Genomic DNA, 21,788 nt, shown 5'->3' with positions numbered 1-21,788 from the left:
CCAATTTAGGGAAGAAAACTTTGTTACATATTTCAGTGTTTCTAACTGTTCCATTGGGAGGCACAAGCACAAATATCGCTGAGGTTATAACACCTCCCTCTCACTACCAACACTTAGGTCATTGGCTGTTTCATACAATCTCACTCCTGTCAAAACCACTCAGGCAAGCTGCTGGTCACACAGGCACAGTCCAGGTACCGGTCAAGTCCCAGTCCTCCACTTTTTAGATGCATGGTTTAAAGTAATGACTCCCTCTTTTCTAGGGCACTTGGCAAAGCCTCTGCTATGACTTGACAAATGTTGATGCTCCAGTCACAGCAACTTCTATCACAGCATCTTTCTGTTGTGTACAGAACCAAACTGTACAACAAAATTGTAACAGAAAAAGATGGTGGTTACCATTTCTGGTAAAAGCATTGCCCAGCCTCTTCTACCCTCTGTTCTCTTTCATTTCCCCTTAGATGAGGGCGTTTGTGCTATGGGGTCATCACTCTGGGACTGCATAAAGAACTGCTATCAATAGCCTACCACAATGCAATTAAACCCATGATTGAAATGAACAATAAAGAGAAAGACATACAGGTTTTAAATATAGGTTTCCATTAAAAGCATTACAAAGACAACTTCTCTCATTTTGAAGACAAAGAAAAAATCCACTTCTACTAAAAAAAAAAGAAAAAAGAAAAAAAAAGAAAAAAACCTTTAAAATCACCCCTTTGCAAGTAACTTTAAATGGGGAAGGTGCAGGGAAGGGAGGGAGAGAGAACTTGCAGAACTAGCAAGTGTTCAAAAGGGTGGATGCCCTCCATCGCGGTCGTTTTACAATGGCACCTTCTTCTCACACAGTCAGGTCAGAGAGCCAGAGAGTCCTCACGTGGAGGATTTCACCACCTGCTCGTAAGGGGGAGGTGGTGTGTTGCAGTAGGAAGGTGGCGGGGGGTAAACCGGGTTTCCTTGCGGGGAATTGGGCTGGACGTGGAAAGCCATAGCCATGGGATTCATCACAGGTCCACCTGGATCCGTGTAATACGGCACTCCAGGTTGTTGTGACCCTGAAAGAAAGGAAAGGAGAGAAAAGGTATCAGCAACAGCATCAGGTTGTGATCTCTCGGGGCCTGTGCTCTGGATGCTTGGACATATTTTCTCATGGTGCTCATCAGAGCAAAGACATGAGCCACCTCTTTCCAATTCCAAAGCAAACCCAGGCTTGCAGGACTTCTTGAGATTTCCCCAAAAAGGTTCAATTTTGCAAGCAACAGAAATCATTCAGTGCAACAAAGGGCACCACTGCCCCAGGCGACTACCAGCTGAGAGGGGAAACACTGAGCTCTGCTCAGTTCCCCAGACAGAAAAGCTGCCAGGCCTGCAGAGAGAACAGTGGGATCCCAGATGGACAAAGGTGTTTCCACTGCAACCCTGACCAAGGAGTCAAGCCTTGCAAAAGGGATTCAGATTATTCTGTGTGTTCCTGTATGGATGTTCCTGTATGCCAAAGAGCATCTCAAATAGATAGTTTCCCTTTCAGGAATGATAAAGCTAAGGAGTAAGCATGTATGAAGCAAAACCCCAAGTTAAAGCCAATTATGGCTGGCTAACACAATGGGAACAAGACTGCTTTGCACAGATTAAATTTAGGAAATGATGTGGGAGCCTGTAGGGACAAGGAAAGGAAACAGAGGATCAAACACAGAATTCCTTAGTTGTGACACATGAGGGGTAACAGAGCCTGCCGCCATGAAGGATAACAAAGGTGGCATGTAACCCTCCTCAGCTACTGCAGCAGCTGGTGGAAGATGATTTAAAGCAATTAATTCCAGCAATTAAAATCACAGTGTCTCTATCTCAAGATGTAAATTAGTTTTCTTCCCTTTCTCTCTGTCTGTTTACATAAAGCTGGTCTTAAACAAAAAAAAAGTGTCATGACTGAGCAATAGGTTTTCTTCTTTTGGAGCTAGTCTGGTTTTCCTATAATGACACAGCCTCTAAGGGATTTTCCCCTCAATCATTCCTTTCTGTGACTTAGTGACACCAGGACTCAATATTGCTACAGAAGGAATAAATGCCTGTTGAAGCTTTCACCATACTTTAGTACTTTAAGCACTCAGGGGTTACATACCAAACCCCAAAAGGTGTCTTGATATCAAATTAGACGGGTCAGGCCATAAGGCTTGGGGATACAAACTGTCCCAGAGCCAGGGGTGTCTGCCTAGAGAGCTTTGGGCACTCAAGAGGAAAGCAGATCAGCAACACAGTTATTTCCTTTTTACCACAATAATCTTTAACACACCACCACAGTAGTTTTTCCTGTTGCCTGAGTGCAGAGAGCTTCTCTGCAGCCTCCTTCCCTTTGCTGCAGTGATGAGAAGCTCTTGTTCTGCTTCCACCTGTAGCATCAGCACATGGCTGCAGGAGAAGCAGGCTGGGAACAGGAGCTGAGCCCTACCTCTCCATAGTCTGAGCTAATACCCTCTTCTGTAGCATCTGTCTTTAAGCATTTGTGGTTTTAAGTTATATCCTGCCTAGCTCCATTTTCTACTGGGGAAATGGGAGAGGCTGAGGTAGTTCCCTGTGGCTTGCTCATTAGGAAAATACCTGTTCTAATTAAAACTTCTGTATACTATTAAAACTTGGAAGGGGGAGGCAGGGGGCAAGTGTGGACACCAGCCTTTTGAGATATATTTTCAGTTCATTAAACCCAGCAGAAAACAACACCTGAGTATCAACTTCCTTATGGGATCAGCTCAGTAAGTATTTGTTAAGAGTCTACAAAGGGACCCAACCTTTTCTAACACCTGGACTTCCAGTTGTAGGCTAGGACTGAAATGAATGATCCCACCAGGTCTGCAAACTGCTGTTTGAGGTGTTCAATCCATTTTCCCATTCAGACCCCCAGAAATAGCATCTCCTGCTTCCAGGTTGCTGCTGGGATGGCAGGAGATGCTGCAGGGAAGGACAGAGATGGGCAAGGAGCCACATTTCAAGTGCTCCACCACAACAATGAATTGGCTACTGCCCCCAAACCTGGGAGAGGAGCTAGTAGAAAATGTGAACTTGTCTGACTACTCATTCCCATTGCTTTTATTGTTGAATATTCCCAAGACAAAAGTGCAAAAAACCAACAACCAACAACCCAAATTGGTGGGGTTAGCTCAGAGCCCAAAGCTTTTGAGTAACAGTAATAACAGGCTGGATACAGGTGGCATAAGCAGGTCACCAAGGGACTTGTGCTCATTTTATAATTTACCCACAACTCGTGTTCCATGAAGTGTCACAAAAAAACATAAAACTGCTCTAAAATTAAATCTGGTATTTGCCAATCCAGCCAAAAATGGTCCCTGTTCACATAATCTTGAGGTTATTTTTCAGGCTTCAAAGTATGACTTTAGTTACTTTGGCTCCTCCCCAACCCTCCACTGCTGAAAAATAAATACTCTCTGTGGAAATGCTTGTTCAGTCAAGCAGAAAAACAGATACAGAATGGAAGCCCTATAAAAAAACCCAACTCTTAGCATTTAAACAAAAAGAGGGTGAATAAAGTGTCAGTTTGTGTCTGTAACATCTTTCTATCCATTTAGACCTGTGAAAGAGGGAGGAAATGCATGTCTATGAGTATGTGCTTAAGGATGCAAAAAAGAGCATTTCCACAGCCTGCACAAGGCACATGGGTGTGCAATAGCTGGCACGACAGCAGGTACAGCCTAAATGCTTTATCTCTGCACAACACTCACAGTCATAGGTAGCTAGAAGGGCTTTAGGACAGTTTTCTAAGGAGGATGTCTTGATGCAGCCACAGTATTGCACAGAGATGTAATGGCTCAGAAGGCAGTTTCTGATAGAGAGGTTCGAAGCACCAAATTTTCAGAGATCATCCTTCTTATTACAAACCAGCTGTATTTCCACTCTCAGGTCAGTATGAAACAAAAGCCAACTGCCAATTAAAACAAGCAGTTGTCAGAAAGGTTTCATTATCCTCTGGCTTCAGCTCCCTCTAATACAATGTGCAGTAAAATGACAGCCTGGGAGCAGAAGTGTCAGTGTAGAAGTATGCCTGCATGTGTACTTTTGCTGGCACAAATTAGCACTGGCTTATGCAATCTGGAGAGTGGTTAAAAATGTCTCGGTTTGGCCTTGATGATGCAGGAAGAAAGCAAGCACCAGAGTGTGCACTCAAAGTCTCCACACTGTAAAAGATCTCCCAGCTAGAGAGAGCTGGATTGAAAATGCTCCCATACGGCACAAACATCTGCTTACAGGTGAGTCTTACTTCACAGGATTCTCCCAGCTGGGACTATCTAATGGCTAGAGGGGAAGAAATAAGAAACTTAGGAAGCAGTACTGCCAGAGGGGCTATCTCTAGGTAGATCCTCCTGTTGCTCACAGCCATCACTGGCCAGAGAGACAGCAACCAGACTAACAAGGGGAGAAGGACCACTCTGCTGCAGAAAAATTGTATCACAGAGAATGGAAGGCAAATCAAAAAGAGAATACTTGATAGCCAGATTGTGAAAGAACAACTTTAGGCTTTCCTTCACTTCTGACAGATGTTAGTAACTGTATTTAAAAACCTTTATTCATGTCACTGTTCATTTTGGATATCATTTCACTATCGTTTTGTCTATGCTGCAAAGTGTGAACTTGCTACACCCCTTCCATGCATGTACAGACAGCTGTAAAGGTATTAGGAACCAAAACAGAGGGGAATTGAAAGTCCTGTCATTCTGAGTTTCAAAAGCACTCAGTACACTGCACCTAAATTATGCTGTTTGAAAGGCAGAAGACTTCATTCATCCCAGGAGGTAGCTGTATGGCTTCATGCAGTGCAATCCCTTGTCCAAATCCCACAGTTTCCACAACCTAGACAAACAAAACCCCAAAACCCATCCTTTTTAAATGCTTTGGCAAATATAAGAAATTAGTGAAACTTGTTTAGCAAGCTGTGTCTGACCTGACGCAGTGTTGACTGGTTGTCTGGTGTAAGACACGTTAAAAGTAGGTTCTTCTACTAGTGGAGGAGGGTACATCCGCCTTCGGATAAAGAAACCAGCTCCACAACAGAACAAAACTCCCATCATCAAAAGGAACCTAGGCAAAGAGAAAAGGGAAGTCAAAACCCATCTGCATATAGGCAGCTCTCATACCCAGACTGTTCACTGAGAGAAACAAGAGTATCATCTAGCAATCATCAGCCTACAGCTTTTATCAGGGTTTCTTACATTATCTCTTGAAAAAAGGTCTATGTCATTTGAGATAGCACTCATGAGGCACTTATGGATATATTATGGACCTCTTCAGCAATTAGTACTATTGTCCAATATTTTCTGTTATGTAAAATAGAAATCTGAAACTAAAATGCCCCTGAACTTTTGGAAAGTTAAGTTTTACACCTGATCTTTGCCACGGGGATGCTGAACTGAAATTCCAAGTTGGTACAGTTTCAAACTGTGTATCTTGGACATAAGCCTCAGGCTTATAGCATTCAGGTTTGGCCAGGTTTGTGGTAGCTGCCCTTAAAAGAAGATTTTTCGATGTTCTTACATTACTCAACATTGCAATTTTGTTTCCCATGGGAAATATGGTAGCTGTCACTTCAACTCAAGCCAGAAGACTGAAGCACTTGGCACTGAAGATTACAAACTTTCATTTGTGTTTCCTAGATAGGATATACATTCTCAAGGAAAAGGACATCATTTTGCTTCAGTTCTTTTCTCAGGTCCTTTTCCAACCTGCCTACTCTGCCCTCATCATTCCCTTGCCTGGGTGCCATGGAAACGGGCACATGCAGCAAGGACAGGTCAGAAGATTTTGCTCTTCAGACAGTGGCTTTCACTGTTTCATTGATCCATTATCAGACATGCAAGTGATTGAATCAAGCTCCCATAAACCCAAATGTTTCTTCTGCCTGTAACTGCCACCTCATTTTAGAGCCTTTTACTGGAAGGCAGTGCCAACTGTGCTCTTTTGGAAAAGATGGAATATGGCCAGAGACCACTGAAGTTGGCCAGAGGCAAGCCTACGCACCCTGCTTATCTCCTCTGGAACATTTCTAAGTGCCCAAGAGTGTGACACTGCATGGCAGTGAGTGCTATTTCATGCAAGGGTCAGATTCTGTTCCTTGTTTTTACAGTGGAAACGAGAACAGAAGGAGGTCCTGTTTCCGTAAGCCTATATTAATACATTCCCTTTTGGCAGCGTTCCTGCAAAGGATTTGTTCTGAACAGAAAAACAGAGATTTACAACGTCACCCCAGGGATTGAGATGCAGAGCTCCTCAGTTATATCAGTGAGGATTGTACACCCAAATCCCAGTCAGCTTCAGGAAATCTCTGTATTACGATCAGGCTTCTGGTTTTCAGCGTTTATTCGTTTCCATTTTGAAGGAATTTTTTTTTCTTTTAAGCAGTCTTCAAATCAAATGCTACATAAAAATACCTGAAAATTACATTTTCTAGGACAGCTTTTACTTTCTCTCTCCTGCAATAAGAAGATTTTATTCAGGTGCTTTCTTAAATTCCTCTCCAAAACGAATTTACCTTATTTTTTCATTATGCATATAACAGTGCTTAGTTTAAGCTTTATCTAGATTACTGAGCTGCTGGTTTCACAAGCTCAGATCTTCCTGCCTTCTTTCACCTTGCTGTCATCTCCAGTAAAATCCTCATAGCCATAAATGTACTTCTCTTCCTTTTTAATTGAAGCCTCAATTCAGCTGGCAGGAGTATCTTAAGCCCTGCCTAAATGCACAATCCTCCTTATACAATCCTCTTTTAAAACTGAGTGCTCAATAAAAGCAGACAAACGCTGCTGCTTGATAGTAGCTGGGACAGGCATAAGGAATTCAGCAATACTGGATAATAGTACTGCTGCCTGTACAGCCTTGCAGGATGCAGAAGCAGGAAAGGCCAACCTGAAACAAGGAACTTCTATTTTTAAATGTTTTCCCACTACATCAGGAGAATTTTTAAGCAAAAACCTAAACTCCTTGCATTCATATGTACAGACAGTGCGTATTTGTACCCTACTTCAAAACACTAAGGCTGGTAACACCCTGATTTAAGTCCTACAAACAAAATGAGAACAGGACAGACATAAAATTCCCAAACACCCTGACCTACCAAAAATACCATAGTCTCTGGATAGAGAGAGCTCTCACACAACATCTTGAACCACAGCAATCCTCATAGGAGCGACATCTGCAGAGAAACAGAGAGAAAGGGGTGTTAGGGGAGTGGTTGTCACTCAGATTAGAACAGCATCCCCAACTCTGATGCCATCTGCAATCCTGTCTGAGGCATTACTTACAACATTGCCATGAGCTTGGGAGGCAAAGCCTCCTCAAGACCAGCTGCAATGGAGCTCTGAACAACCTGATTTACTGAAAGATGTCCCTGCCCATGACAGGGGGGTTGGACTTCCCAACCCGAACTATTCTGTGGGTCTACTGATCTGAACAGATAAAGTTGTCAATCACATGTACACATCCATAGCACAGTTCTATCACTATTCAGGAACTTTTTGCATGTTACTGAAACTACCTTCCTTTATATTTCTTTTAAAGCCATCTCAAAAAGACTGAATGTAACATTTAATTCTATATGAAAGGATGTATTATAAAGAAAAGCAGCATTACTGTGTTTTCTTCCACAGTAAATGAACATTGCAGACCTCAAACATGAGCCATTGGGGATTTTAGTCACTGCAACAGACAAGAGTTGCAAGGTCAGAGCTGCCAGATCTCTCATTCTTTGCAAATCAGCAGCTTCCAAACAGAGAAATCACCGAGTGCAGAGAAAACTTCAAGCCTCCTGTTATTTGCAGATTTAATGGCATCTCTTGCTTCTCAGAAGTTGCACTGGACTGCAACTGCCAGCAAGTCCCATTATTTAAATAGACTTTCCTCCAAAAAAATAAAACCCCAACACATTTAAAATGAATATTTCATAAATGGAATAGAAAGTATTTAAAAGGTATTATAGAACCAACTATTGTAGGTACAAGATAGCCCTTCACTAAAAGCCAGCACATTAACAGCAACCTCAGAACAATTTCTATGGTAACGGCCCAATGAAACATATTTACTAAGAAAAAGGACAGAGGTAACACAAAACCTATGTTATGTGACAGACTTTGATGTAAATATGCAGATTATCGTATCAATGTACCAAAAGAGAAAGAGGAGTTTACACAACTGGATTGATCTTTTTAACGGTGTTCACATCTGTATGCTCAAAGCACATGTTTAAGCATCTGGGTTTGGAAAATCTGCCCACCTGCATGACTGTGCTCCTGTTTTTGTATACTAAGAAGAAAAAAGAAGCAATTGGATAATTGTACTGACAATTACACATTTACACGCTCAATTACCAAGCATTTGCTCACAAAATATGTCAAGTCACACAGCTTCAGCCCCTAATTGGGCCAGAGAAGGATGCTCTATAGACACGTAGTTGTTTTGCAAGTGAAAAGAGTTACTCACTCTTCTGATGACAAGTAGGCAGGATTTATTTAAGCAAGCCAGAGGATCTGACATGATCAGCCCATTAAGATACTTGAGTACCCAAGTCTGAGATTCAAGAAGAGTAAGATGCTTGTGCCCAAAGGGAAAACGCCCACTTTGCTGTGCCTGGAACTAAAAGCAGCCCATATTCAACCTTTCTTCTTTAAAGCTTGCAAGGACCCTAACAACTGCTCATACTCAAAGCTCACAAAACTACTAACAAGATTTAGTAAGTCAGCATTAACTTCAGTCCTGTCAGGATCAAGAAATTAAGACTTCCTCCATGCTCCCCAAATGCATCAACCCCCCACAACAGAAGCTTTCAAGACGTATGTTAAATGCATGGTTAGATTCTGGCCCCTTACAAAATGGGGTGGCAGCAGCTTTATTCTGTTACCAGTGGTCATGGTACCCCTTCTGCTCTTCAACATGATTTTGGTTGGAGCACCTCATCCATGTCAATGGGAGCTTGCCCCTTTTGCTGCTGCTGCGCAGCAAGGACTTTTCTGGGCCAGAAAAGCATAGAGGAAATGGAGCCCATAAACCTAGAAGCCCTTCTTGAGGCAATTCTGGCCAAAAACCAGGATTTTAGGGATGAGAGCAGTCTTTGCCTCTGTCTCCATACACTGGCTCTGTCAGCACAGACACATACACCTGACCACAAGCAATGCCTGGCCCCAGAGCCATTACCCAGATAAAGCTCTACAAGCTTAACTTGTACTAAAAGCTGAACTAAAACATATACTTCTCCCCTGCCCACCTTTGCCTTGCTTACTTTGCATGTTTCCTCCAGAGCCAGAAGAGATGGAAAAAGGCTCTTTTAAAATACACAATTATGGTCATTGAAGCCACCAAAAGTAAAACAGCATCTGTATGAAGAGCATAATACCTGAATTGACTTTTAATTTTTAATCTCTAAATTGTCCCTGCTACAAGTCAGCATCGTTTTTAAAGTCTCAGTGGTTTAGCTTTTCTTCCAGCAAGAGAGGACTAAAGCACCAGCTGGAAGACAGAAAAGCTCAACTGCTGAATGTTTATGAAGCTCCTGAGACCACTGAATGCCAAACAAGCAGGCCATCAAAGAGAAGTTTCATCTCCTACACAGATGATCACACTTTCAAATGGATGAAAACGATGCAAAGGATGAAGAAGTCTCTCATGAAGGCTGCGCTTAGAGAAGCTCCATCTTCTAATAGCCAGTAAGCTTTCTGAGGCAACTTATCCAAGGCTAAGCACTGCATTTGCTGGGTGGATCTGTGAAGCTGAGCCAGTATCACAAGTCGAAGGGAAATCCCTTTGAGTAACCTATTCACTTCTACCCAGTGCCCACGCAGACACTGTATTTTGTGTGCCTGTGAGTACTGACACATGTACCCATATGTAGGAGCCTGGAATCAAGCATGATGCCATGACAACAACCTGCTGTTTGTGTTCCTCACCACTTGATAGTAGTGCCAAAAAAGACTGGAAGAACAAACGGCCCATTTACTGATACTGCTGTCAGGGTACCACAAAAGCTCTGCTGATCTCCTGTTCTTGATTCAATGTGCTATGAAACAGCACCACAACTTCAGTAACATCAATCCCAATTACAAGAAAATTAACTTACAAAAGCCATATTTATTAGCAGGCAAAAGATGACAATAAATCAGCTTATTAATAGAGTAACATACAAGCTTAAGTGTAATCAGTATTTGATGTACTATCTTTTACTGCCTGACAGCAAATCCCAGCAGAATTAAGACCCTGGTTCATAAAAAAAACAATTAAACACATGCACATATATTTATTGAACCAGTATGCATATCTTTTAAGTTACACTTATGTTTTGGCTCTGCTTTATGGAGAAGGACTGGTTGTGCCCAATGCCAGTTGAAAAAGAATCAGCCTTACTTCCAATTTGAACTGGACCAACCCCACCTCCTACAGAAGACTTTTCCAAAGCCAGTTTCTCTCTTTCACACATAAATGATGATCCCCAGAACTGCATTTCCCTAGGGCAATGCTTGTTTCATTGATCAAAATTTAACCCATTACATGGGATAAGACATGATCCATTAGTTGCTAATCTGAAACTTCACCAAGCTTACGGTCTCTCTTTTGGAAACTGTCTACAATGTGATTTATGATTCAGAAGGTATATCTTTTCATTCATAATTCAGTAGAATGAAATGAGTGCACCTGCATGCCCAAGGACTTGCACTGCTAGCACACCAAGTAACTGCTGTGTCAGAGACCAAAGCTACGCCGCATGTCAGATCATAGTGACAAGCTTTCTGCAGGGGTTCACACTTAAATCATGATGCTGGATTTCTTTCCTTAAGGGACAAGCAAAGCACAAAGTTTCACATAAAGGTATATGGTATGACCCAAACCCCACAAACAAACCCTGTACTAGAGCAGGTGTTCTGTGGATAATAGCCACTCAATGCAATGGTCCAGAAGCTCTTTCCCATTTATACCTACATCTACACAGCTGAACAAGTCCCTTGTTAGCAGAGCTGCCACAGCAAAGCATTGCATGTAAAAATAATTCCCTGACTGGCAATCGCTGAAAAGTGGAAATGTTAAAGAGGGAAAGCAAGGAATACAGTCTCCAGTAGACTGCATGACCTTAGCGGTATGACGACGTTCCCTGTCCTCACTTTACATGGGTATTCCCCATCAACACCTTTGAAATGTAGGCTGTAGCGCTCTCTAGTTTTCCTCTCTAGACCATTTGCATCATATGTGCCAAAACGCAATTTAACATTTAATGGGATTGATTATCAATGCCTTTTGGAAGAGTAAAACAAAGCATAAATTGTTAATCCACAGGTAGTGGCAGAAACCCAACTATAGACACAGAGGATGGGAAATGAAAGAAAACCACAAACCCCACACAACCATTACTGTACCTGTAAAGTGAATGATTTCTAACCAGTGTCCTGAAGATGAACCTGACTTTAATTCCCAAAAGGGTTGCATACCAGTCATAGTTTGAGTCATTGCTGCATGTATGTGTAAGATCTGGGAAGCAAACTGGGATTCACTGGAATATAAGCAGCACTGGCAGTTTTTGAAGTGAAGGAAGGAAAACCAAAGGAAGCCAGGAAATTATGTAAAGGAGGATATAGCAATAGACCAAAAGTACGATCAGAAGATAAAGATTTTGGTGGGAATGGCTGGTTGCATCAGATTTCCAAGGAAGTCCCAGCTCTGGTCCTACTACTGGCACGGGCAAACAACCAGAAGAAGAACAAATGCTCATAAGAACTAGAAGCGGTAGACTGCTGGGTCACCTCCAGGTAGACTCAGTGCTGAGCCCTCAAAGCCAGAAGGCTCAGGTCTGCTAGCATTAAAGAGATGAAGGGAGACAGCTGAAGTGTGCATATGTATTTACTTGTTCTAGGACAAAAGGTTTGAAGGCTTTTTTGTTTTCAATATTTAATGTGTTTGGAACTCAGCTGCCAGCACACAGCAAGGCTGAACAGAGAAAAATCACACAAGCCAGGAAACAAAACGAAAAGCAAAGCAGGCAATCACCACAAAGTGACTAGCAGAAACAGTTCTGGTGAAGCTCAGCCTTGGCTGTGCTCTCCATAAGGACTATTGCCACTGAGCTCAACAGGACTATGCTGCCACAAGATTCAGATTTAGACCTGAAGGATGAGAAACAAGGATCAACAGATGGTGTACCACATAACTGAGAGAGACTTATTTTTCTACCAAGTTTATTTCATCATTGGTTCATTCAATCCATTCTGTATGTACATTTCCATCTTTCAATAAAAAGCAGTTTTCAAAGCAAAACCATTGCCTGTGCTGCTATGCAAGGAAAAACACAGATTATTGACTGCATACATGGGGAAGACCACCAGAAATGTGGAAGAGCTTAATGCTACAAACATGGTGGAGATGTTATCCCAAGGAATCCATTTTGCTACAGCCGCTAAACATGGAAATCAAAACAGAATCCAACTCTGCCCTCAGGAGTCCCTCCTAAGTAACTATTTCTGAGTCCCAAAGTAGTATAATCAATCTCCAGACAGATGCTGCAACCAAAGACCACATCCCTCCACCAGCATTCACTTAAATGCTTGAGGAGCAGTAACAAAGGCAAGGTCTTTGGCTGGCGGAGCAGTGATAGTCAACCTCTACTTTCCAGCCCTAGCTTTAGAGCTTCTTGTGTCCCCTTAGTATGTCTGTACATGGCCTAATTTTCAGCAGGGATGCAACTCCACCTGCAGTTACAGGTTCTAAGCATTCCTTTTCTTATATGTAGCAAAGATGATCTCTCAGCACACGCAAGAACAGCGCCTTGTAAAATGCAAGTCTGATTTTGGCAACACATATAACTATACAAACAAGTGTAATTGCTTCATAGATGAACGCAGAATGGAACATCAGTACTTGACAGCAAAACACTGCTGCTTCTACCCGGAAGAGCACTAGAGATAGTTACCCAGATACTTGGTAAGTCACCCGGCCCTTAACTACAAAAGAAAACGTACAGCAAAAGAGGGAAAGGGACTGTCAGGTCATTTTTTTCCTACAGAGTAGAAACAACACAGACAGAAAGAATATTTACTCAGATTAGATTCCTGTCTGCTTTGACACAACTAAACTGTCCTACAATGAGACGAGATACTCGACTCCTGTCCTTCACACAGACTTGAAAAACAGAAGCAGGCAACAGCTGAAAAGGGATTATTTCCCAATTATTCTTTAGGTAAAGAGCTTATAAACACTGCCCCCGTGCAAGAACTGGGTGGAATATGATAAATCCTCCCCCATTTCTGATGTGATAAGAAATGTTCTATCAAGCTTAGCTTCTGTCAAACCAACCCTTCTACAAGCCTTCTGCTACCCAGCAGCTTGCTATAACACCAGTTCTCAGATCCCAAGAGGAGAACCAACCTACAGAGGGACTCTCCTTGTTATGTCTAAAGGCAGCAATTCCCACCACTTGGCATACTGCCATTACACATACATCTAGAAGTTCCCTCTGCTCCTCCTGTGGTAGAGTCTAGCAGGAACGTCTGTGGTTTGGGTTTGGTACAGTGGCAGTACATGGTACCTTAAACAGGTGCTTTTCAACACAGGCTGCAGGCCTTTCACAGAACAAAGCAGAGAAACAGCATAGCTCAAGGCTCTGGAAAAGTAAGTCATAGATAATCTGCATGATGAGTTTTAATTTTCTGGAGGTGGAAGTGCAAATTTCTCATACCAACAAGAACGAGGACTTCTAGTGAATCATTGGGGCCCTTATTAAACAGACAATTAGTCCTTGGTATCTCAAGCTGCTCCCAGTGGGCAAGCAGTCCTAACACATCTAATCACTGCTTTGCAAGATCATAAGCAGTCTGCTGGCAGGGGGCGATGGGTGTCTATGAATTTGCTATCTGCCTGAACTGAACATACTAATGTTCAGCAGTCTTCTGTTTTCCTCTTCACAAGCCACTGCATGATGGAACACAGAGAAGGACACAGGAACTAATGATCAACAGTGAGGTGCCACCAAGTCTTTTAATTCATGGTCTCCCCTTGCAATAAGGGTTAGATGCTTCAAGATGACTTTGGGGTAAAGTGTTCCTTGATGCTGTCCACTAGAGCTCAAACCAGGTACAGGTAGCCATAAGAAACTGATTTTTAGCCTTTCATTAGGGTTCTTGCCTGGGTCATGGAAGACTTCACGCTCTGAAGTGTATGTCAGATCAAACAGCCTCAGCTGGAAAAATTGAGGCTCACTCCTTATAAGCCACAACAGTGATTATTGCATATTTGGAAATGAGAGCAGTGTGGGACTGGGCCCCCTGCTCCCGCTCAGTCAGAGGAGAGCCTGGTTTCAGAGGAGTGCTCTATCAGAAGCCAGAGACTGCCTTCTTCTCTCTTTCCCCACCTTTCTCAGAATAACCTGCCTATGGCTGGTGAGCCTCCAACTCTGAAATCATTTGAAGCTTGAGATCTCAAATCAGGTCAGTCACCTGGCCTGCCTGCCTCTGAAGGCTGAGATATTAAATACCTCTCCCCTCCTCAGGACTCACTCCTAGCAAGTTGAGTGGGTTGTTAATTTGGTAGCCCTGTTCTCCCCAAGTTGTGCATTGGGATGACTGATCCACTGAAGCCAATTCAAGTGTGTGGTTGCTGGGCGATTATAGCAGTCAGGACTACAACCTCAACCAATCACAGAATAGTAGAACAGTTTGGGTTGGAAGGAACCTTCAGAGCTCATCCGGTCACCCCATCCTTGAAATGAGCAGGGACATCTTCAGCTAGATCAGGTTGCCCAAAACCACATCCAGCCTGGCCTTGAATGTCTCCAGGAATGGTGCATCCACCACCTCTCTGAGCAACCTGTGCCAGTGTTTTACCAATCTCACTGTAAAGAATTCCTTGTGTGTAGCCTGAATCTCTCCTATTTTAGCTTAAAACTCATCAACACTGAGGGTATCTTATTCTTTACTTGAAGAAAGGAACATAGCATCATGAGGACACGGACTATTGAAGCTAGTTGTGACAGTTTGTGCCATTATTGCTCAAGGCCCCATAGGACTGAGCAATGCTGGTGGGTTTCTGTTGCCTTTATACACAGATGGTCTGATAATTACTGCTGTCTTCCTTCATGATACAAACTGTGCGCTTACATTCTTGCATTGAACTACATATGCAAACAGGCTCTTCCTGAGGCTGCTTGCTGCTAAATTGGTGGCTCTGGTCTGAGTCCAGGTCTCCATTTCTATATGATGCCAGCTATTCAAGGTACCTGGAAGCATGCAAAACTATTATGTTACCTCCCCTCTCCTTCCTTCATGCCAGCTTCAAATCAAATGGAAGAATAAATCAACAGCTAGATTACTGCCGTAAGCACACACCTGCTGACACTTCGTGCAGCTGTAATTGCAATGGGAAAGCTAAAGTGTATCATCAGGAAAGCCAACTTAATTAAAAGCAGTAAACATAACAGGATGTGGAGCACAGAAAGTAGCTCCCGTCATGAAACATGCCATGTGTCTGGATTGGCGGGGTTTCCAGCCTCTTGTAGACACACTGATGGAAGAAGTACTATATAAGCTGTCTGTATAAAAGCAAGAGAACATTGCTTTTTTATTGTTCTCATCCGGAACATTTTTCAGGTTCTTGATAATGCACATGATTATTATTATAGACTTGCCACCAAGCACATAAGGGCTTACATTCATTAACTCACCTATCACTTAGATGAATACAACTGTGTAATAAATACAACAAAATTTAAATGCAGAGGTGGAGAAGTGTGTGGAAATGCACAAGAAATTTATTTCAAAACCCATGAAAAACCACAAACAGAATAAAATCAGCATTCTTCTCCATAATAAGAAAAAGAATCAACTGTTTCCATGTAGGGCAGGAACATGTTTTAAACATGAAAAATATAGCAAACACTCTCTTATTTTTTTAGGTTTACATTAATGTTCTTATATTTATTTTAAATGAAAAAATAAACAGATTTAATCAACATAAATGTGTACATGTGCAGCTGTCTGCTGTATAAAGTAAACTACTTTCCATGGCAGAAATATATTAGCCTAAAAATACAGCACAACCATCTGTACATGCTGGTAACATTGACTCAGGCCCTGCTTCAGATAAGAAGAGTTTATAAGGTGACACTCCCCTATGCTTATTCTATTCTTCACATTTACCAGCAGCAATAGTTAACATTTTCTTCCAGCAGAAGTTTCTATACTTCTTTCTGGAGATCTTTCACCTAATAGCACATCAGTGAGCATTCAAAACATAGTCAGACAAGGAACTCAACGCAAAAAAGTCAGTATTCAGGAAGTAGAGACAGGTACAGGCTACCAAAGAGGAGTTCAGAAATCATCACATACACAAGTAGGTGTGAAGTTAGGAAAGCCAAACCTTATCTACAACAAGTGCAGCAGATGAGCTTCTACCACTACACAAGCAGTGCACTGTATCTGTGGACAAGCCAGAGAGCAGCAGATACTATTTACTCTAACCTCAGCAAGGCTTACCCCACCGTGATATTCTTGTACCCAAGTTTGGCCATGACAGTCTGGACAGGCAGACAGTTAGATGGGTAAAAATAACTGGTTGGATGGTGGAACTCAGAGGGCAGCGGTCAACTCCCTGGACAGTACTTGTCATCGGTGGTAGTACCACAGAGGTCTGGACCTGTCCTTTTGACAAACATGTTGCTCAAATTGGTGACACGGTATCAGATTTGGAGACGGCACCAAACTGGGCATCAGTCAATGACCTCTAGGGCAGGGCTACTGCTCAAAGATCTAGATTGGTTGGAGGAATGGCCTATCAGGAACCTCATGAAATTGAACAAAGCCAAAAGCAAGGTGTTGCTTGTGGGAAGGATGAACATCTTGCTTGCTGTGTGGCACCTCTGCTGAAAAGGCGTTAGAGTCATGGTAGACAGCAAACAAAATGTGAGCCAGCCATATGCCAAGACAGCAAAAAAGACCAGTAGCATCCTGGACTGTGTCAACAGAAGCTTAGCCAGTGCATCAAGGGAAATAACTTAGCACCTTCCATTGAGGACTTGTGGGACCACATCTAAAAAACACCCATTTGGTTTTGACATCCCCAGTAAAAAGAATGAATTTAAGAAACTTAAGTGGAGCAAAGGGCCACCAAGATAGAGGCTGAGGCACTTGCTCAACAAGGAGAGGCTGAGGGACATGGGCTTGTTCAGTTTAGGGAATAAGCAGCTTCAGAGGGACCCAAGAGCAGCCTGCTAATACCCAGGAGGAGGTTACTAAGCAGATGGAGGTAGGATCTTCCCAGTGGTGTAGGATAAGAGGACAACCTCTGAGCAAGAGGTTTGACTGGAGGTCTCCTGAGAACCCTTTCCACCTGATCTATTCTCCAGTTCTCTTACCAGAGTTACACTATTTTCCTCGCTTCTTCTCTTAGAATATCACACTGTCAAAAAATTCAGTGCACAATAATCCAACAAGATGAGCTGAAATAATGTTAATGCAATACCGGGTAGCATCAAAACTCTTTTCTCCCTCCAAGTCAGCCAATCCCCTCCCTATGGGTGTCAACTTTACTGACCCAGTGACATCAGCAGTGGTATTTCTATTGCTGTGGACACGTGCTTACCACTCATACTCAAAAACATTTGTGCTGCTTTATAAATGTGCCTTGGAGCCTGGAAAGGAAAGGATTAGAAACATTCAGGTTCTAGCATCTGGAATTTATCACCTCATTAAAAGTTCCAGTATGCTGGTAGCTAACAACAGGAGGCAAACTAAACAGAAGAGACCTATGGCACTGGTCAATCATACCAGGGAACGACATTTAGTATCATTCTAATCAAACTACTCCTCATCAGGAAAACATAAGGCAGCTTTCACTGTACTATTCATTCCCAATTCAGAAGTGGAAAAAACAATTGGAGTATCTTAAGTTCTGTTGCCATCTGCATATAGAGGAGATGGTTTCACAATCTAATGCATTCACTATGTCATTATTCACATTATTGCCACATAAGAGAAGTATCTTGACAATCTCTTCCACCAACCATAAGCATTTTGGGTACATCTTGAATAAGACTGAGCTGGCTTATTGAAGTGAGAGTAAGAAGAGGATCCTTGCAGAGGATCAGAGTTAAGTCTGTTGAGACAGCTTTAATTCTGATTTGCTTTATGTCCATCCACACAAGGAGATGTATGATTTAATTCTTTAAGCAACTTCAGGGATAACTTGGCTTCCTGCTTTTCCAAATGATAAGAATTAGACTCCAATGACTAATTCCTTTCTCTGCTTTACATTTGTTTGCTTATTTTTCCAGGCCACATACCTTTCTCCTGTGTCAGCAAAATGTATCTAACTGACAATATCTTGTGACTCAGGCAACTAGGATATGGAGAAATTGTTGGTTTAGTTAGTGAAATAAGTTAAGAGCAGCCTTAGAAATTCTCTGCATCAACAGGAGAAGAAGCAAGAAGAAGCAAGCACCTCCTAGGATGATGCACCTACACAGGAGGGATAGTGCATATGGACATGCCACTTCAGGGATGCCTTGGTCCAAGCATGCCGTATTAGATCTGTGAACTCACACACAGGACTTGGTATTTCTGAGCTGACAAGCCAGCCTTTTCCTTAGAACACAAAGTGTCTCCAAGAGAGATGTGACATACTCTCAGAATGGGACAGAGATCACAGGGAAATCAGTAAAAAGTATGGCATTGCTGGGTTTCGTAAGTCTCCAAAGATAGTCTCAAGACCAAAGGACAGGCTACATATGTTAACTGGGTAGAAAAAACTTCTGTCAGAAAACCAGTGATAGAAAGGAAGGGAATCTACTGTGGACTCATTCGACTAAATATATCTGCTTCTCATGGAATGTTGCTCAAGAAATTGTAAGATAAAATAAAACCCATTTCACTACAGCACATCCCAGAGCTAGATTTGCACAGAGGAGACACTCTCAGGATAAAGTTACATATTATGTTTTTAGATGATCTAACATCTAACCATATGCTAATGGAGAAGATCCTATTCATGCCTCCTCCCCCACAATATGCAGAATACTCCTTTCCTCCCATTCCACCAGTGTTAGCCAAAAACTGTACCAAGCTGATTCAACACTGACTTGAATGTGCTAAAATGAGCAACGTTCTGTGGGATTAGCAAGTTGAATTCACTCAGTGAAGGGTCAAACAAGTGCCAAAGCAATGGGACTTCACCCAAAGATATTAAGAATGGTGTTGTGCCTCTCCTCTACCTCCTACAGTGCAGGTAGGAAGCAGCTAGGTATCCTAGACACAGAAACTGAAATTGCAGAAGTAATGAAGTAGGAAACCAAAGACATCAATGACCTCCTATTCTTTTGATGCATGCCCCTTTAAACCTGCTGTGCTCCCATGTACTCAAATACCCTCTTTCCCCTCCCTTCCATATTTTCCACTTGTCACACCATATCTATCCTCTGAGCTTTACCATCCCCAAATCCTTATTGTCTTTCCTTGGCATTTCTTCTTCCTCACTCAGACTTCTAATCACAATAACAACGACAGCAATAACGTGACACTCATCGCCACTGCAATAATCACCAAGCACACACAGATCCCACCCCCTTTCCCTTCCTTTTTCCATTTACTTACACTATCCAGGAGACTGGCAATCGCAACACTTCTATGCAGTGCCTCAGATAACAGTGCTGCAGTAACTACCACAAACACACATGCAGTCAATACACAGCAGTTTTGCTTCCACAGTAAAAGATCTGCCAAATCAAGCAACCCACCAACACCATAGGCCCTCTCACAATTTCCTTCCTTCCAACGCTCATAGCTGTGTGCAATTCCAATTAACCTCTTTGACGGACTGGAAAATAAACACACTGCTTTTCTATAGGATGCTCCATGTCAGTGCACAAAGAAAATGGTAAGCTAGTTACTAAAAGGAAACTAATTAGAAAGCAACTTTGCATGCATCAGATCTATTGCACATAACAAGCCTGCCTTTTGTACCCTTTGCCTTTGCAGGACTCCATATGTATTTACCTGTGACATGCACAGTCTGAACTGACATCCAATACCCCTTTGTATTACCAAGGGAGACAAACACTGGCTGCAAAAGCATATGGGCAGAAACATAAGCAGAATATTGAGGTGATGATGAGTAACACACTCCTGAACGTCAAAGTACAGTGAGATGGCACAGTGAGATTTTCATCATTTCATAACATCTCAGCTTCTTTCCCACATTGCAGTAAAACAAAATAAAATTTAGGTGGAACCAAAGTCCTGTTATTGGTATGCAAAGAAAATGAACTTATTTAAATTCACCCATCTGTTCTGGCCAACCATTTATGAGTAATTCTCAACATTTCAGTCACCTGAAAAAAGGATAGTGAGTTCTAAGCACAAACACTTCCTAAGCAGATAACATTGAGGAACGCAGATGAATAAACCACCCAGTGTTTAATTCTTTCAGTGAGCTTTCTTTCTTGCCTGGCTTCCTGGCTGCTTTTTGTCTCTAGCATTTCTCTCCTGTTTCTGGCAGATGAAGTGGAGGTGGAGAAGAAAAGGGAGGAAAGTTCTTGGGTAGCACCAGGATTACAGGAACTTCCAATCTTTTAGCAAGGAAGAGATTGCTCAGGGAACAGACAACCTAATGCTGCTACCTGCTTCTTCACTCCACTTTACGTTTTTAAACTTATGTTTATAGATGTTTGCAATTATAAAGCTATACAACCCAGGTACAAAGTTTAGTACATTTATCTGCCCTGAAATCCAAAGGGAAGATACATTCCACCCACACATTTCCTCCACCTCTTTGTTGCTGCTGTGGGCAGTTTAAAACAGCAAACTGCAGTTCAGAGAGATCCTCAATCATGTACCTACAGGTCACTGACATTTGGGTCACACAGAAGCCTGATGTGAATGTAGATGCCACTCATCAAAAGGACAATTATGCCACAGATAAGAAAACTGTCCTGACTCCCTAAATTGAACATTATTAGCAAAGGGACAAATTTACTTTCAAAGCATTCTTGGTATTCTGCCTGATTACCTGCCCTTGTTCAAAACAAAGAGAGAACTGTCCTCACATGGCTCTACTTTTGTTTCCTTTCAGCATTCTGAAATAAGAGCTGTTTAAGAAGCTGCATTTTGTTTTCAATTGGAAAGGTCACTTGGATTGAGTGGTGAAACAAGTCTGTACACTTTTGTTCATATCGAGAAAGGGAAAGAGATGGAACATGAGGACAGAGGGAAGTTTATTGCATCTTCATTTTTAAATTAGAAAAAGTCTCTAAGAAGTTACGGGAAAAGTGTAAGTAGTGAAAGAACAACACTGTAAGAGCCTTCAGAATCTAATTCTCTCAAGCACTAGAAACCACAAAAAGGGAAGCGATGACTACTTACATATAATATGTAGGATATAATCCTTCAAAGTACCAGCAATGCTTTTTGGCCTCCGTACACTACAAAGGAAGGAAAATATGGTATTAATATTTACATAGGACAATGTACAATTATAAACACAAGCACAGAGTATTTATACATTCCGTGACTTTGAGAAATTGGGAAAGGTTTATATTCCCAAAGATTTCCCAATCCAGATACACACAGCAACTGGGAAGTGAGGACACACTAATGGCAGTGTGCCTAACAGGGCTCAGATCCCTTTGTCTGTGAGGCCCCATAGCTTCCCCGATTCCTGAACACAGTCAGTACATTCCGTGCAGGCCCAGGATCCAGCTGCATGTATTCCCTGGCAGAACTGCTGTCTTAAAAGACAGCTCTTAAGAGAACTGAAGAGCTCATTCGTGGTCGTCGTTA

General features: G+C 42.2%; 1 protein-coding gene across 1 annotated transcript in view; it reads right to left on the bottom strand.

Moving 5' to 3' along the window:
• Nucleotides 1-577: 577 nt before the first annotated feature.
• VOPP1 (VOPP1 WW domain binding protein) overlaps nucleotides 578-21,788 on the bottom strand; it is a 62,047-nt gene continuing 40,836 nt past the window's right edge. The window contains exons 2-5 of the mRNA XM_005146967.3: nucleotides 21,372-21,430; nucleotides 7,112-7,189; nucleotides 4,946-5,082; nucleotides 578-1,052 (exon numbers count right to left, since the gene is read on the bottom strand). Coding sequence (XP_005147024.1) covers nucleotides 871-1,052; nucleotides 4,946-5,082; nucleotides 7,112-7,189; nucleotides 21,372-21,430 — 456 coding nt within the window. The 3' untranslated portion in view covers nucleotides 578-870. The remainder of the gene's footprint in view (nucleotides 1,053-4,945; nucleotides 5,083-7,111; nucleotides 7,190-21,371; nucleotides 21,431-21,788) is intronic.

Source organism: Melopsittacus undulatus, chromosome 1, assembly GCF_012275295.1.
Source record: "Melopsittacus undulatus isolate bMelUnd1 chromosome 1, bMelUnd1.mat.Z, whole genome shotgun sequence".
NCBI lineage: Eukaryota > Metazoa > Chordata > Aves > Psittaciformes > Psittaculidae > Melopsittacus > Melopsittacus undulatus.
Note: the sequence above shows the minus strand (reverse complement) of the source record. Positions and strands in the feature narration are given on the sequence as shown.